Source organism: Dermacentor andersoni, chromosome 6, assembly GCF_023375885.2.
Source record: "Dermacentor andersoni chromosome 6, qqDerAnde1_hic_scaffold, whole genome shotgun sequence".
Classification (NCBI taxonomy): domain Eukaryota; kingdom Metazoa; phylum Arthropoda; class Arachnida; order Ixodida; family Ixodidae; genus Dermacentor; species Dermacentor andersoni.
Window position 1 is genome coordinate 19,033,554 of NC_092819.1, and position 14,639 is coordinate 19,048,192.

At 47.5% G+C, this 14,639-nt stretch overlaps 1 protein-coding gene across 6 annotated transcripts in view; it reads left to right on the plus strand.

The window, feature by feature from the left end:
- Positions 1 to 14,639, plus strand: part of Ars2 (arsenic resistance protein 2) — a 116,537-nt gene that overhangs the window by 60,403 nt on the left and 41,495 nt on the right. For all 6 annotated transcript variants that reach the window (XM_055065900.2, XM_055065901.2, XM_050169962.3 and 3 more), the window contains one exon: positions 11,527 to 11,629. In XM_055065900.2, the coding sequence (XP_054921875.1) occupies positions 11,527 to 11,629 (103 nt within the window). The remainder of the gene's footprint in view (positions 1 to 11,526; positions 11,630 to 14,639) is intronic.

The following is a 14,639-nucleotide window of genomic DNA, read 5'->3' on the forward strand; positions in this document are numbered from 1 at the left end:
TTTTTTTTAGTAATAGCATACCTTACACCGTGAATTACACTTGTCCAGCAAAGCAACCGTTTACGAACTGCGCGAGCATCCAAAGCAGTGTGTATGGCTGATGCTATATGTAGCGTGTGGTGATGTATATATAGCGCATGGTCCAAGCATGCTACATCAACGTTTATAGATCTATGGACGTTGTGCGACATGACCATGCTAGGTCTTACAGAGCGTTAGCCCGTTATCGCTTTTTTTTTTTTTTTTAAATCAAGCAAGAGGGAGACTGACATTTTTTTTTCTGGTTTTGTTTGTCCAGTTTTCTACGACGCACTCATCCATATTACGAAAATTTTGTCTTCAGAAATAGCTGTCGAATACTTTTTATGTGATCCTTGCCAGATATTACGGCTTTACAGGGCAAAAAAGGCAATGCCGAAGCATATAGCTTACATATGTATCATGCTGATTCACCAACCGCAGTGATCACTGTGTTGAGCAGCACCATCGGCCTCATGCAGGAGGCTAGCGTGCACATATCATAGTGATTTCAAGTCTACTAGACTTGAAGTGCGTGAGATCGATGACGATGTATAAAAAAATTTCATAGCGCCTGGTGCTTAGATGTTTCGGGGTTGCCTTAGGTTGGCAGTACACGAGCATGCGCTCTTATATTTCAGTTCCTACGCCAAGCGATCAGATAGTGAGCACATTTTCCATTTCCTGGCAATATACAGATGCCGGTACTCTTCGTTGAATTAAAACCGATACACCCAAAATAGTTCACAGCACACACAGACACCGCGGCTGATGATGCGCGTCACATATTTGCGCCCCTACAAGATATTTGCGCTTACTGTAGTTACCGATGCACGGAAAGGCTACACATTGGTTCCCCGACGACCCTGTATGAGCGGACATTGCGTAAATTCCTCAAAGTACGAGCCAAAGTATCTCCAAACCGTTCCGCAGCACACGACAGCAATACAGTAGAACCTCGATATATCGAACAGCGCGGTGATCGCAAAATAGTTCGATATAGCCAGAATTCGATATATGAAATCACGTAGAAAACGCGTCAAAAACTAGCGCAAATCAATCAATGAACCAATCGTGGCGCAATAGATACTCACATGAAGCTTCAAACAAAGTATTTATTTAGTTCGCTGAAAGTACTGAAGCAGCGTAGCCTGCTTCATATTGGCAACCGCGTGCTTGACCACGGCGTCCTCAACATAGTCCAAACGGTCCACAAGAGACAGTCCAGTGCCTTCTATTGCGCCGCAGTAGCGGCGTACAACGGCCAAAGCAGCTACAGCCTCAGTTGCAGTCGGGAGCGGGGCAACATCAGCGCTTGCTGGATCAGCCTCGGCAGCGTCTTCGTTTGGCCGCTCAGCAGTCACTTCTGCCGCGATCTCCACGTCTGTTAACTCCGCCACTGTTCCGGTGCTGTCGTCACCGCCAACGAAGTCCGCAATGCACATGATGTGTGGCTCAGCACCGACAAAGCGCTCCAACTGGCTCCACGGCCGCCTCGATCACGCGCGCACGGCGGGGGCAAGCCTCGCCGTGCGCGCATAGGTGCGCGCGTGATCGAGGCAGCCGTGCTGGCTCCAAGCCGCCGCGTGTGTACGCCGCTACGTTCAAATGGCGCCCTCGACGCAACCGATGTGGGCAGCTGTCGTACGCAGCAGTCTGGAACGCCGATCGCGCCGCCGCTATCTTCGAGAGTGTTGCGGGAAAGCTCGCCTCATGTCAACAGAGCGCACTTGGTCTGGGGCGGCGGAGTTCGATATACCCATTTTACATCCGGCCCCGTTCGAAATAAAGAATTAAAAATGCATGCGATTTTCCATGTGATATAGAAATTGTTCGATATACGCAATAATTCGATATATCCGTGTTCGATATATCGAGGTTTGACTGTACTTTCAAACAGCGTCGTGCCGGATCACCCAAGCCAGAAAGGAGGAAAGGCTTGCCGCGTGCCCTTTCCTCCTCGCCCGATGAAAAGGTCTATAGAGAGCGCGCGCCATAGAGTTTCATATTACAATAACTAGAGGGAAATCTGGCACTGCGATCGTTCAACTATCATGGGAATGATGGGAAGTGCAGGCTACGGATTGGTATTCTGTTGATTGGCGAACTAGTCTACAGGTATTTTTTTGCCAGTTTTGGTTTCGCTCCAAGCAGTGGGGCACAAAGCTCTCTGCCTTTGTTCTGTTGCTCGAGGTGGCGATAGCACGCTGGGCTAGCGGCTGGGCCAATGTTTGTGTCACGGTGTGGTGACGAAGCCCTGATGAGAAAGTGATGGCATCGTACATGTTGAGAGAATGTGTTTTGACTGTTTTGACCTTGGTTTGTTAAGTTTGTTACCATAAAAACCGGACTATAAGTCTGACCACAATATAGGTAGATCCCCCAACTAATGAATTATAAAAATGAAAAAAATCTTTTTCAATGGCAAAAGTATCGAAAGACACCCTTACCTTGAAACAAATGCGACTCAGCCGGTTGCACAATGGTGACAGTATTTATTTAAATGCTGCTCGCATGTGCACCTGGCCAAGTTTTTAACAGTATCTCGCGACCACCAACCCGCGTGTTTGTCAGCACCTTATTAACGGCGCTGAGCGGCGAAACAAACGAGATACACGCATGTGTACACATGCGCTTACTTTTACTATTTCGCCACTCCGTGCCGTGATGATAAGGTGCTGACAAACACGCGGGTCGATGGTCGTGCGATACTGTTAAACATTGGCCGGGTGTACAGTACACAGAAGGGCACGAAGTGCGCAAGCACTACTCCGAATCAGAGCAATGCCTTTGATCAGAGTCGTCCGAACTAGAGTCGGATGAGGAGTGCTTCTCGCTGCCCAGTCCAGAGGCGTGCGCGATCTCTGCTGCTTTCAAACGGATGCATTCGGCAGTCACAGGCAGTGATCTTACACGCAGCTCCCGGACGAACACCGCAACCTTACTTTCCAGTTCTGCGGTCCGCTGCGATCCGCCCATGAAATGACGTTTTCTTTTGGTTGCGGCAAGTTGTAATACGTTGCTTATGCCTCCGCCACTACCGAATGCTCTTTTCAGGTACTCCAAGTTCGCGCTGTGCCGCCAGGTTGCCGTGGGCTTCCGCGTACTCAGTCGCCTTTTTCTTGAATGCAACGGTGAATTGGCGTCGGCTTCCGCTCATTTTTAAACAGAATGTGAAAACGCAGCCTTTAACCAATATAACTTTGTGACAATGGAAACGCAAAATGCCGGTGCCGCAATGTCGCCACGCCACGCTGCTGCTGATGGCGATTGCGAAGGCGGCTGTTTACTTCATCCGCCCATTGTTGCAAGACTTCCGTAGTTTTTCTGCCGATGGTCCGGTATATAAGACGAGGGTCGACTTCTCGTTATGGTATATTGAAGAAAAGTTCGACCTATATTCCGGTTTTTACAGTATGTTGGCGCCATATCATTACCTGCTTTCTGAAACTTCAGAAGAGCAAAAAGAAGGTACTACTGATTCAAGCACGATACTACGTACAAGTTCAATGCTTATAGCCTTTAAAGCGCATAGAAAACATGGCATGCCTACCAGAGGCGTAGGCGGAGGGGGGGGAATTCTTATGGGGCTTCAGCCCCCTTTCCCCCACAACTTTTTCGTACTGCCATGCATCATCGACCAAAACAACCCGCGGCACCGGAAATCATGCTGGATTTTGTCTAGACTGTCTTTTTCACGCTCGAAAAGACATTTCAATGTGAAAATTGCGAAATCGGGCAAGCATTCACGGCAACACCCATGCACCAGGAGTCACATAATGCCAAGGAGCCCCATCCCAGCACAAAGTTTCAAGGGCGTTTTGATGGCGAGCGGGCTCATCGCAACATCTCACAGAGGCTGCGGAATCTATGGAGTGCATGGATTTCAATTCCAAAACTTTATGGGTATAATGTTCTCATAAACTCTTGATGGAAAGGTGGATTGACATTTCCAAAGTCGGGCTTGTTGGAACCTGAGTGCTGACGCCCGTTGTTGCAAATGGGTCGCAAGCCCCAAGGGTAGCGTTGGCCTGGCGGCCTGGGGCACTGGAAGCATCCGAAGGTCCCGGCAAAGCATGAGTCGACTGGTAACAGAACAACTGGTTTATTATAACATCGCAAAAGAGCGGGCGGTCAGGTCGACCGAAGTGAGAGACGGGAGAGCACGTAACTCGACAGAAAAAATCGGAGCCTCTCTCGGTGTCCGGGAGCAAGAAGGAAGGTCACGGGATGAGACCACGTGACGGCGAGGCACGGACGAGCTGAGATACATGTTGAGACGAGTGTAGTGACTCAACCGCCAAGCAGGCGCCGTCAGACCTCCTCGCTTCACACTTGGGGAGCTCCTCTCCCCGGCTGCTGCGCTTTGACAAGCGTGGCACACACACACACACGCACACACGAAGACACGTGGCACTGAAACACGCCTGGACGCGCTTGGCGGGGAGGCGTATCGGCGGCGCTGAACGGGCCAAAATGTCCGCTGCTTGGAACGAAGCCCCGGCGTCCGTTGCATCCGCGCCGGCTATACCGCGCGTCGTAGGCGAAACGTAACAGGCTTTAGATTTTCAATTCTGGAACTTTGTGGATTTACTGTTGTTATAGACATTTGAGGCCAAAGGTGCAATGACTTTTCTAAAGTCATAGATCGGACCATACAACCAGAAAAGCCAAATCATCATACTATCAGACAAGTTGACAAAGCATGCAGCGAGGTCTGGTGAGACAAAGCGTTGTGATGGTTCATTTTTGCCGTCATGTCATAGAAAAGAATAATCAAAACATTTTTTTTTTCACCTGCGCCAAAGCATCCATGTCAAGACACTAAAGCCAGCAAAGGTAACTACATTCTTATTTATTTTTCTCCTTTGACTTTATTCACGAGGGCACATTGAGCCTCTTCAATTTTTTTTGTTCTCGCTACCCGCAGGCAGCTGGAACCAGCCAGAGCGCATGTGCTTTTCTCGTGTTGCCCAGACCACCGCGTGGTGCACTTCGATGCGCGTTAATTTTTCTCTGGCCAAGGGGATTTTCGTCTGGCAGAGCTTTGGACGCTTTCTGGCTAGCAGACGAGAAAAAGAAACAATGCATTGTCGCTCGCCGCCATCACTGCGGGGACTTGACGGGTTGCAACGCATTCGCTTGAGCACGTCCTCTCCGGAAAATTTTGTCTCGCCGGTGTATTGTACCAAGTAGCATGTGTGTGGTTCTCTGTGGACCAAGCATCTCACGTTTTCTTCGATATTCCTTCGGTAGCCACATTAGGTGCCCAAAGTAGGTATTCGATTGTAGCCAACATGCTTTCCTTTGCGTTTTTATTTCCGTGCCTCGCCCCACACACCAAACAAAAAGACATTGTTGCGCTGCTGCAAATTATCGCATGGTGAAAGTTCGATTTTGTTACTTCTTCTTTTATGGAAAGTAATGGGCCACGAGACGTTTGAGTCCGAACACTCTTATTGTATTGCTACGGAAAGAAAATACATGTATTTACAATACAACCAAACCTCGATATAACAAAGTCCAATTTGCAGCCGAAAATTTCGTTATATCGTGAGTTTCATTAATTCAAGGTTCGCATGTTTCAGCAGTCCAAATAAAGATGCAGGTTCTTGGAACACTCCTGGCAGATGGCACCTTGTAGATAGCAAAATCACAAAGATAACCAATAAACCCCAGAACTAATAACACAACCAAGAGCGTGATGTCCGATGGCCAGCGGGTACGAACGCATTTTTCTCCATTACGCATACTGTGAAGAGCAGGTCTGCAGCAAGCGCCGCGCCTTGTGCTCATAGCTGCCACTAGATGTGGCCATCAGTGCCATCATCATCATGATTTGTCATCACTAAAAAAAAAAAAATTCCTTTCACGAAGACATGGCAACCCGTGGCGCAAAGAAAAAAGAAATTATGCACATACCCGAGCTATCAACTTGAATATACTTTCGAAGAAAATTGGAAGTAGTATTAACTTGGTGGGTCCATGAGGCCACCACTTACCATTAGAGTGCTTAACGCTCGCAGCCATCGGATGATACCGCGCTCAGTAAAGCAATGACGACTTTGATTCATGAACGCTGGAATATTTTATTTAACTTCCCGCAGAGCAATTCTATGGAACTCAGGTGAAAGCGAAGAACTCCGTCAGCTTCATCTGCCGCTTTTTAATAAGCGTCGGGGTTATAAGGCACTCGTTGGTTGACAGGGCTGCTAAGGCTTGCTCTTGCGAGTGCGCGCCCGCATACGTGCGTAAGAGATCCAGCGCATCCATGACTTGCTTCGGTGTAGCTATGCTGCTTGCCGCCTGGAGTTCTTCGTCCGAGTCATCGTCCTACATTTCTGTATCTGTGACGCTCTAGATTATTGTGTCATCGGCCAGCTCTTCGGTTGTAACTGTGCAAGCATCGCTGAAGACAAAGTCTTCGAGTGTCACGTCGCTTGGAGCACCTTCCTGACCGCAGAGCAGCTGCCACGAGTCGACATCTGTTGTGTACGCCATACTTTCGTCACCGTCATTTGCTCTGCACTCCGCTTCTTCATTCAAACAAGCGCTCTCCTGAAGCACTTGGCTACGATCTTCCTATTTGTTGCCTCCGTTTGTGATTTGTTTCTTCGGCGTAAAGGATGGCAGCCCTTTTGAACGCTGCTGTGAACGAGTGCCGAGCGATTAGTGGGCACTCATGACGTCTGGGGAAGCATAGAAGTAGCACGTAGCCGGCAGTCAAGTGGAACGCGTCAAACCAATGCCAATGCCTTTCTACAGAGAAAGAAACCCGTGAGCGGTGTCTGCTCTTCCATGAACTACCGATACTCTCCGCAAGCGCCACCGTTCTGTGGATGCCGCCGCAAATGGGAACAGCGGTGCTTCCATCAACTATCGACACCCCCCCCCCCCCCATGAGTGTTGCATGCGGTGTAAAACTCTCAAAAATGTTGAAAAACCCTTCTGAAAAGCGAACAAACCTGTGGGATAGCGAAAAGATATGAGTAGGGCCATAGAGCAAACATAAAATTGTAACTATGTTGTAGCTCCCGTTGGTCTCGCTTTTTTTGGCAGGGCCATGTTTTGGTTTCGATTGTAAGTCGACCTCCCAACTTCAGACTTTCAAATTTTAAAAAGTGGTCGACTTACAATCATGTAAATACGGTAACCAAGTGAGAAAACGTGCCCAACGACCGCTGTTGGTAAACTTTTTTCCGGTTGGCGCTTTCCTGTTCCAACAGGCCGGTGACGTCATAGCGTGACGCGTTCCGGAACTTCTGAAGCACTCCTGCTAGCACTACAGGAGCGCGTCTGCTGCAGGTTTCATACGTACACGATAGATGGCGCAGCAGCACGTTCTGCTCCACGTATTGAAGCGTGCCGGGAAAATTTGAGCATTAAAGGGCACATGCAAATCGCTGTATGCCCGGCTAAAGTTTTCGTCTGCCTGTCAAGGAGGCTCCTGGTACATGCGTGCAATGCGCGAGGACTTCATTAAATCGGAAGTACAGTATAAAGTGACCTTGTTAAATCGCGAAGAGATTGGGAAAAATAAAAAGTGCGTTATTTCGAGAATTTCGTTAAATTGAGGTTCGTTATATCGAGGTTCGACTGTATATACAGGGTGTCCCAGCTAACTTGGACCAAGATTTTAAAAGTATCCAAGAGCTCTAGAGAAATCATACTGACTGCATAGTAGCCGTAGTCGTATGTACTTACGGGCAGTATTTTTTTCATCACGAAGTATTACTTAATTACTTTTAATTAGTGAATTATTTAATTATTGCTTGAATCGCAAACATATCAATTGAAAGTTGTAGGGCACCTCAAATAACCTCCAAATCAAGCATTTGTTTAGTGCTCAGTTTTGTCTCATTGTTTTTTCCAATAAAAAACTAAAGCGCGCTAAACATCCAAAATACGAAATAAATACGCCTTCACGCGCTGCTACTCAAGCACCCCCAAGTGAATAGCCATGGTTACACGGCTTTACTAGCGGCGGCAGCTCGATAGAGGGCTTCACGCTATTTGACGGTCACAGTATCAAGAGAACACTCTGCTGACGCACTGATAAGCATAGCGGAGCCTCGTACGATGCGGTGATAAGAGAACGCAGCCGTATATCTTTCAATGGTTGCTTGTAGGCGCTTGAGTAGCGGCGTGCGAGTGCGCATCTATTTCGTATTTCACTGGCTGTTGTTTTTTCTTTAAAAAGACAACCAGGACCACTTCAGCACAACATAAATGCTTGAGTCGGGGGTTATTTAAGGTGCCTACAACTTTGTAATTGATATGCTTGCGATTCAAGCAATAACTAAAAAGTTCACCAAAAAGTAATTAAGTAATACTTCGTGATGAAAAAAATACTGGCCGAAAGTACATACGACGACGGCTACTATGCAGTCGGTACAATTTCTCTAGAGCTCTTGGGTATCTTAAAAATCTTGGTCCAAGTTAGCTGGGACACCCTGTATACAGTTACAAGGTTGTAGCATAGTGGCTAGGGTAACAATACCTACTGATCTTCGAGACACTTCAACCTCCTCTTCACCTCCCAATGTCCTTGTGTACACAGTGGCACAAACTCGTACGTGACATTAACCCCTGGCGGCAGAAGCATCATCTCCATGAAGTTCCATGGTGATACAAATAAATTCTTTGGAGTTCCGGCATGACAAAAAGATTTTGTATTTTTCATGTATGTTATCTTGCCGACATGGACTAGTGGTTAGCGTGCTTGTGCTGACATATAGCAAACGCAGAATCAGACCGTGAAGCGGGTATGATATTACACAGATATTTTTCTTTTCCACCTGCAGCTGATATCATCTGCGTTTAGTGCTAAGGTAGAAAACTGAACCAGTTGAATGACGTTATAGTAGAAAGTGCAAATGGAACATGGGAATTCAAAAGCTCGTCCTCTCTCCGTTTTTGTTTTGTGTGTTGTGCTTTCTGTCACAAATATACATTCAATATCGTTATATACATTCAACGTATAGTGGAGGGGCTATAACAGCGTCAGTCGACTTGCGTTAATTCGACCTTGACGGTACGACCAATTTGATTGAGTGAACTGGTTGGTAGACTTAAACAAGATCCGGAGCAAATGCCAAAATCCGCTTATTCATTCAGCAGTATTTGACTGATTCTAACATGCCCCGAGTCAAATGCATTCCTGCTTTCTGTGTTCCGAAGTAGAAAATAAACATAGGGATATAATGCGTGCTCCATTGCTTTTCTTTTCTTTTCTTCATTTCTTTTTTCGAAGAAATTGGCCAAGGGTCTAATATATCTTGCCGAATGGTGGCCCACTTCCTATTTCGGACACTGTTTGCTATTTCCTGTGGAAAAAGCTAAATATTTTCGCTTTAAACCTACTCTATGTGACCAGGTAAGACCTAATGACAAGGTTACTGAGAAAAAAACCAACATGGCTTATTTTTTATGAGCGCATTGTGTATGAAGCGTCTCAATGATCATAGAACTGGCATAGGGATTCTAGTTGTGAAATGGGAAGCAGTGATGGCGCTTCTTTCGATGTGGCATAGTGGCACCTCACACTTCATGTAAACTATTTTTAGCGACCCTTGCATCGTTCACAATTTTATCTGAGCATATCTACTTGTTTCATAAGTTCAGGCCAGTGCTCGCCAGCATCATAGTGGGCATCATTGTTGGGCTGCTGAGTGCTCTTTCTGGTGAAGTTCAGGACGCAGGTCTTGAATTTTAGATTATGGTTTTCCACATTTCCTTGTGCTTGGCGCAGATGTCATGAGGGCCTCTGCAACCTGTTTTTGAAAGTTCATCATGATCTCTGTCCTTCTGGATAATCCTTGATACACAATAAAGAGCTTTCCTATTTCTTCTGATGTGTTGACGTTTAGCAATGTCTGGACGCTGTGTAGGTTTGCTCTGTGATGTACTCAAAAACACATTCAGGCACATCCCTTTTGAAGTAGTTGTATGCAGTACACGACTCGTCTTGCTGCCAGTGAGGCCGCAAAACTCTGTCTTAGACGGAGGAAAATAGTGTTTCCTTCTCTGTTGGAAGTTCTTCGGAACGTTATCCTGAAGAACGTATTTCTTGCAGTTATGCATACGGCAGCTTGTTTTCATATTTACAGCCAGAGCGCTGGGAGTCAAGTCTTTCCTGGCCAACCTCATCTTCATCGCTTTCAATGAAATCTGATATGTTAGCTGAAGCAATGTGCTCTAGCAATATCCTTTCCGCTGAATGTGTCGTCATATCATTAGGCTTTCGCTTCTAGAATGTTGCACTGTGTACATAAAAGATCTTTGGAGAAAAAAAAGTATCAACGCATGCGGTTGGTTATCGCATGAGAAACCAGCGGAGGGGCCACTTCATGCTTTGTGACCATGCACTAATTCCACTGCTGCCAGAGCATTCTTAGGAACAAGGCAATATACTTTGTTGTAGGTACAGTCTGAAGAATTTCACACATTTGACAATTTTACAAACATCGCAGGGCATTTGAGAAAACCAGAAAAAAAAAATTTACATGTGCCTGCCTGCATATGCTGCCACTGGTGTGACCTTGCTGTTTGTTTTGGTGCATAATTAATGGTTCTTTAGTGAAATGGTATTACAAACAAGCAAATTGCCAGAGCAGAAGCACTAGATTTGGGGAAATAAACAAATACACCTATTTTTTTTATGAATCTGCCATAATGAATACATTTGTAGAATGTACACATGTGTACATAACATTGCAAAGGGCTAAAGTCGACTTTGCCACAATACAGTCGTTTTATGCAGTAAAGCGTATGAATGCAGTTTCAGTTTCATATCCTTGCAGAGCACAGGCAATCTTATGCCCAATTTTATTGGTTAAATAAAGAAGGGTTGTGCATTGTAATCTGGTAAATACTGTAATCAAACATTGTGAGGGACTGATATTGCTTGAAAACCTTTCCAGGGCAGGCCAAAATAGGCTTTTTGGACAGAAGAGGAAGTGGGTTGAACGTGTTCACTGGCCTCTCTTAAGCTCCACCAAGACATGCTGTCACTATTGTGGTCGCTGTTGGGGTCACCATAGTGGTCAGGCAACATGAATGCTGAATGGTCAAGCATGAATTATGCAGTGGAGGCCACTTTAAGGATCGGAATAACGAAAGTTTGGGCCCACAGAAATGCATGGACACTGGCCGGGAACTTCTGTGAGGATCGAATTAACCGAAAAATCGAATTAACCAGAGTTAAATTAACGGCAATCTACTGTATAGGTGTTTGCACTGTTTACTTGCAGATGTCAAAACACCTGCTTTGTACACTGTTGCAAGCAGGTGCAGGAGGCAGCTCGTGCACCATTGATAGTTTTTTGAGCAGGTCCTCAAGTACACTTGCAACATTCCATTGCAGATTATGGCAATGCCTAGGGTGTACTTGGAGTGGTTCACAGCTGTGAGAAACTAGACTGTTGCTGCTCTGTGTGGGAGGGCTACCACAAATTGTGTATGGCTGCTTGGCTGTTTGACAACATGATTGTGTACTGCCTTTTTCAGTGGTGATCTTGCTAGAAGGTGGCACCGAGTACGATCTTCAGGCATTGGATGAGCCCATTCAGGAGGACAAGCCTTCCGAAGGGGCCTCATTTTCCTCTGCAAGGTAAGCTCTGTCACTGTGGTGGAAGGTCCATGTGTACCCAGCAAGGCTTAGTTGGCAGAGAAATGGCCTCTTATGAGAGCATGCATGAGGCTCGGGGAATAAGGGATGGGGTGAAGGGAGGGGGTCCGGTGGGTTACTAGTAATATCAAGCTGCATAAGATACTTGCCTTCATTTGAATAGACATTCTCTTCTCTACCACTTGCATCTTCCTACTATTTTGCCACTATTGAGCCGTCCGGTGACTAACCATAACGATGTAGCGTATTGGTTTGACACCGGCATATGAGTTGCTGTGCAACTGCTTTTGATTCTCAACTTCCAAGGAACAGTCCAAGAAACTAATTCACCCCGAAAAATATAATTTATTATGCTTAGAGTGGCTTAAAAAAATATCTACTAAAGCCTTGCCTCAACTACGCTTGATGGAGATCAGATTTGATTGGTTTTGCGCAAGGGTGACGTCATCTCATCTCCATATACAATCGACAGGAGCGTCACCACGTTGGCGGATATCACTATGGAGATCGAATTAACGAATCAGGTTACTTCGCACGACTTGGCTCTTGTGAAGGCACAGGAGGGGGCGCCGATCACACAGATGCGAAGCCACACAAATACACACAAAGATGCGACAAGTCTCAGAGACACACCTGCTCTATGGACACACCACGTGCAAAATAGCAACCAAAAGCATTCCGAAACTTTGGGGGTGGGGGGGGAACTGATTTTGCTATAAGTTATTATGACAATAGTGCTGACCGAAAAAAAGTACTGTCCCCTGGAGTGTTTCGTCAGCAAAGGAAGAATGGTCATGGCCTCTGAGAGTGGAGGATGGCGCATTCTCTCTATTAGGTTTGTTCGATTCAGAAACGGTGCATGGCACCAAAAACGAAAAGGTGCAGGTGGTGCAAAGTTCAAGGGTACACTGCACCGCGGCGGCACCTTGCTTTGTACCCCATTAAGGGGGGAAGCGGGGATCAGATGGCGATTTTCGCGAAAAAAATCGATTTTTGAAAAGTACGCTTTTCAGAATCTACAGCATCATTTCTATCTTGTACTGAAATATTTCACCGAAAAACAAACTCTAAGCACTTAAAATAAATATATTTGTCGGTGCCGGCGTCCACAAATCCGCCCGAAATCGCGAAAAAGCCGCGAAGTTCAACGCGCGACTGCTCGGCTTTCCCGCCACGGAGCGCCGCCATTTTGGTATCGTTGGAAAGCCCGACTCTTTGACTCTTTGTCCCAGCCCTTCCCTTCCTTCCCTGCCAGCCAGCAAGCGCACAAAAAAAGAAAAACAGGAGAGTGGCAGCACGGAGCAGCCAATGGCTGCCGCGCCCCGATTGGCTCTGCGCCGCGGCTCATTGTAAGGCGCCTCCTCATTGGTCGACGCCGCGCCATAATGGCGGCCGAGGCAAGGAGCGCAAGGAGCGTCTGCTTTTGTCCGCTGCTGGGAAGCCTTTCTGGACTTTCCTTCTCTTGTGTTTCGAGGACGTCGGCCACGTGCAATGGATCCGCGCACGTTCGAAAAGAAGTACCGGACGAAGCATGCCTACGGGAAGCGGAAACGCAAGCCCGTCACAGCAAGGAAGAAGCGGCGATTGTCAGCAGGTGGTTCGGCCGAGCCGAGCGTCCGTTCAGAATCGGCGGAGTACGCGCCCAACGTGCTGTGCGATCTCTCGCCCAACGTGCTGCGGGATCTTGCGCCGAGTCGAGCACCAGCCAGCGATAGTGAGACGAACCATGATCTTTTGCCGTCGAAGCGCGGGCGCAGTGTTACTTCACCGGTGACGATCGACATGCCAGTGAGTCTCGCCGTACGCGAGCGTCCCGTCGCAAGTTCGTCCAGCACAGATTACGGAGTGAGCTTGCAGCGGTCATCGCCGCCCGACTGCAGAGCATCGGAGACGCGCTTCCGCGGTGTGTCGTTCAACGCCGAGATGTCTCCGCAGCCAACAACCGCCAGTGAAGGCAGTCCCATGCCATCGACGAGTTCCGGCGCTTCGACGGAGCTGCAACGCGGGCGCACGCTCGCTGCCGCGGATGCGCCGGCGGCCGACCTTGCCGCTCATCGCAGTGTTGACTGTTCGCCCAGTGAACGTCGCACTATTCAAGCTCACCTGGAAACACGATTTGTGTCCGCGGAAACTGCAGAACTGCAAGCGTCGAGAGTTCGCGAATCGCTTCGCGCGGTTTCAGCAACGGAGCGCAAGTTCGGGCTGACTGGCTCACAGGAAAATGCCATTCCCGCACCTCCAGAAGAGGAGTTTATGCTTGTTCAAGTTGCTGCTTTGAACTCGCTGATTGGTTCCCCGCTTTGCCCAACTTGTCAGCAGCCCGGCCTAGCAGTGCACCGCGAGACTGAACTGGGACTAGCTGTGAAGATGGTACTTTCATGCATTTCCTGTGGTAGTACCCTACAGTCTGAGTGGTCCTCACAAAGGAAGAGCGGCTCTAGAGCTTTCGAGGTCAACATCAGAGCTATGCAAGCAATAAAGAGCATTGGGAAAGGACCAACTGCTCTTAATGACTTCTGGGCCACCATGAATGTCTCGCATCGTGGGTTACACCACAAAACATATGATGGGCACCTCAAAAAGACTTTCAAGCCTGCCGCAGCGGCAGCTGCACACAACATCTTCACAGATGCTGTAGAGGCAGTGAAAAAGGTGTACACTGAAATGGAGACAACATTTTCAAAGAACATTACAGTAGTGTATGATGGCACATGGTTGACACGCGGCCACAGCTCCCATACCGGCGTAGGCTGTATAATTGATTTCCATACAGGGCTTGTGTTGGACTGCATAGTTCTGTCCAACTTCTGCCTTGGGTGCAGCCGACAGCCAGCAGAAAGTGACCCCAACTATGCTGAATGGAAGCAGCAACACCAGTGCCAGAAAAACACTGATGTGAATTCTGGAAGAATGGAGGTTGAGGCTGCACTACAGCTCTTCAGGCGCTCCTTGAGCAGAAATGATCTACGTTACACAAACATAGTTTGTGACG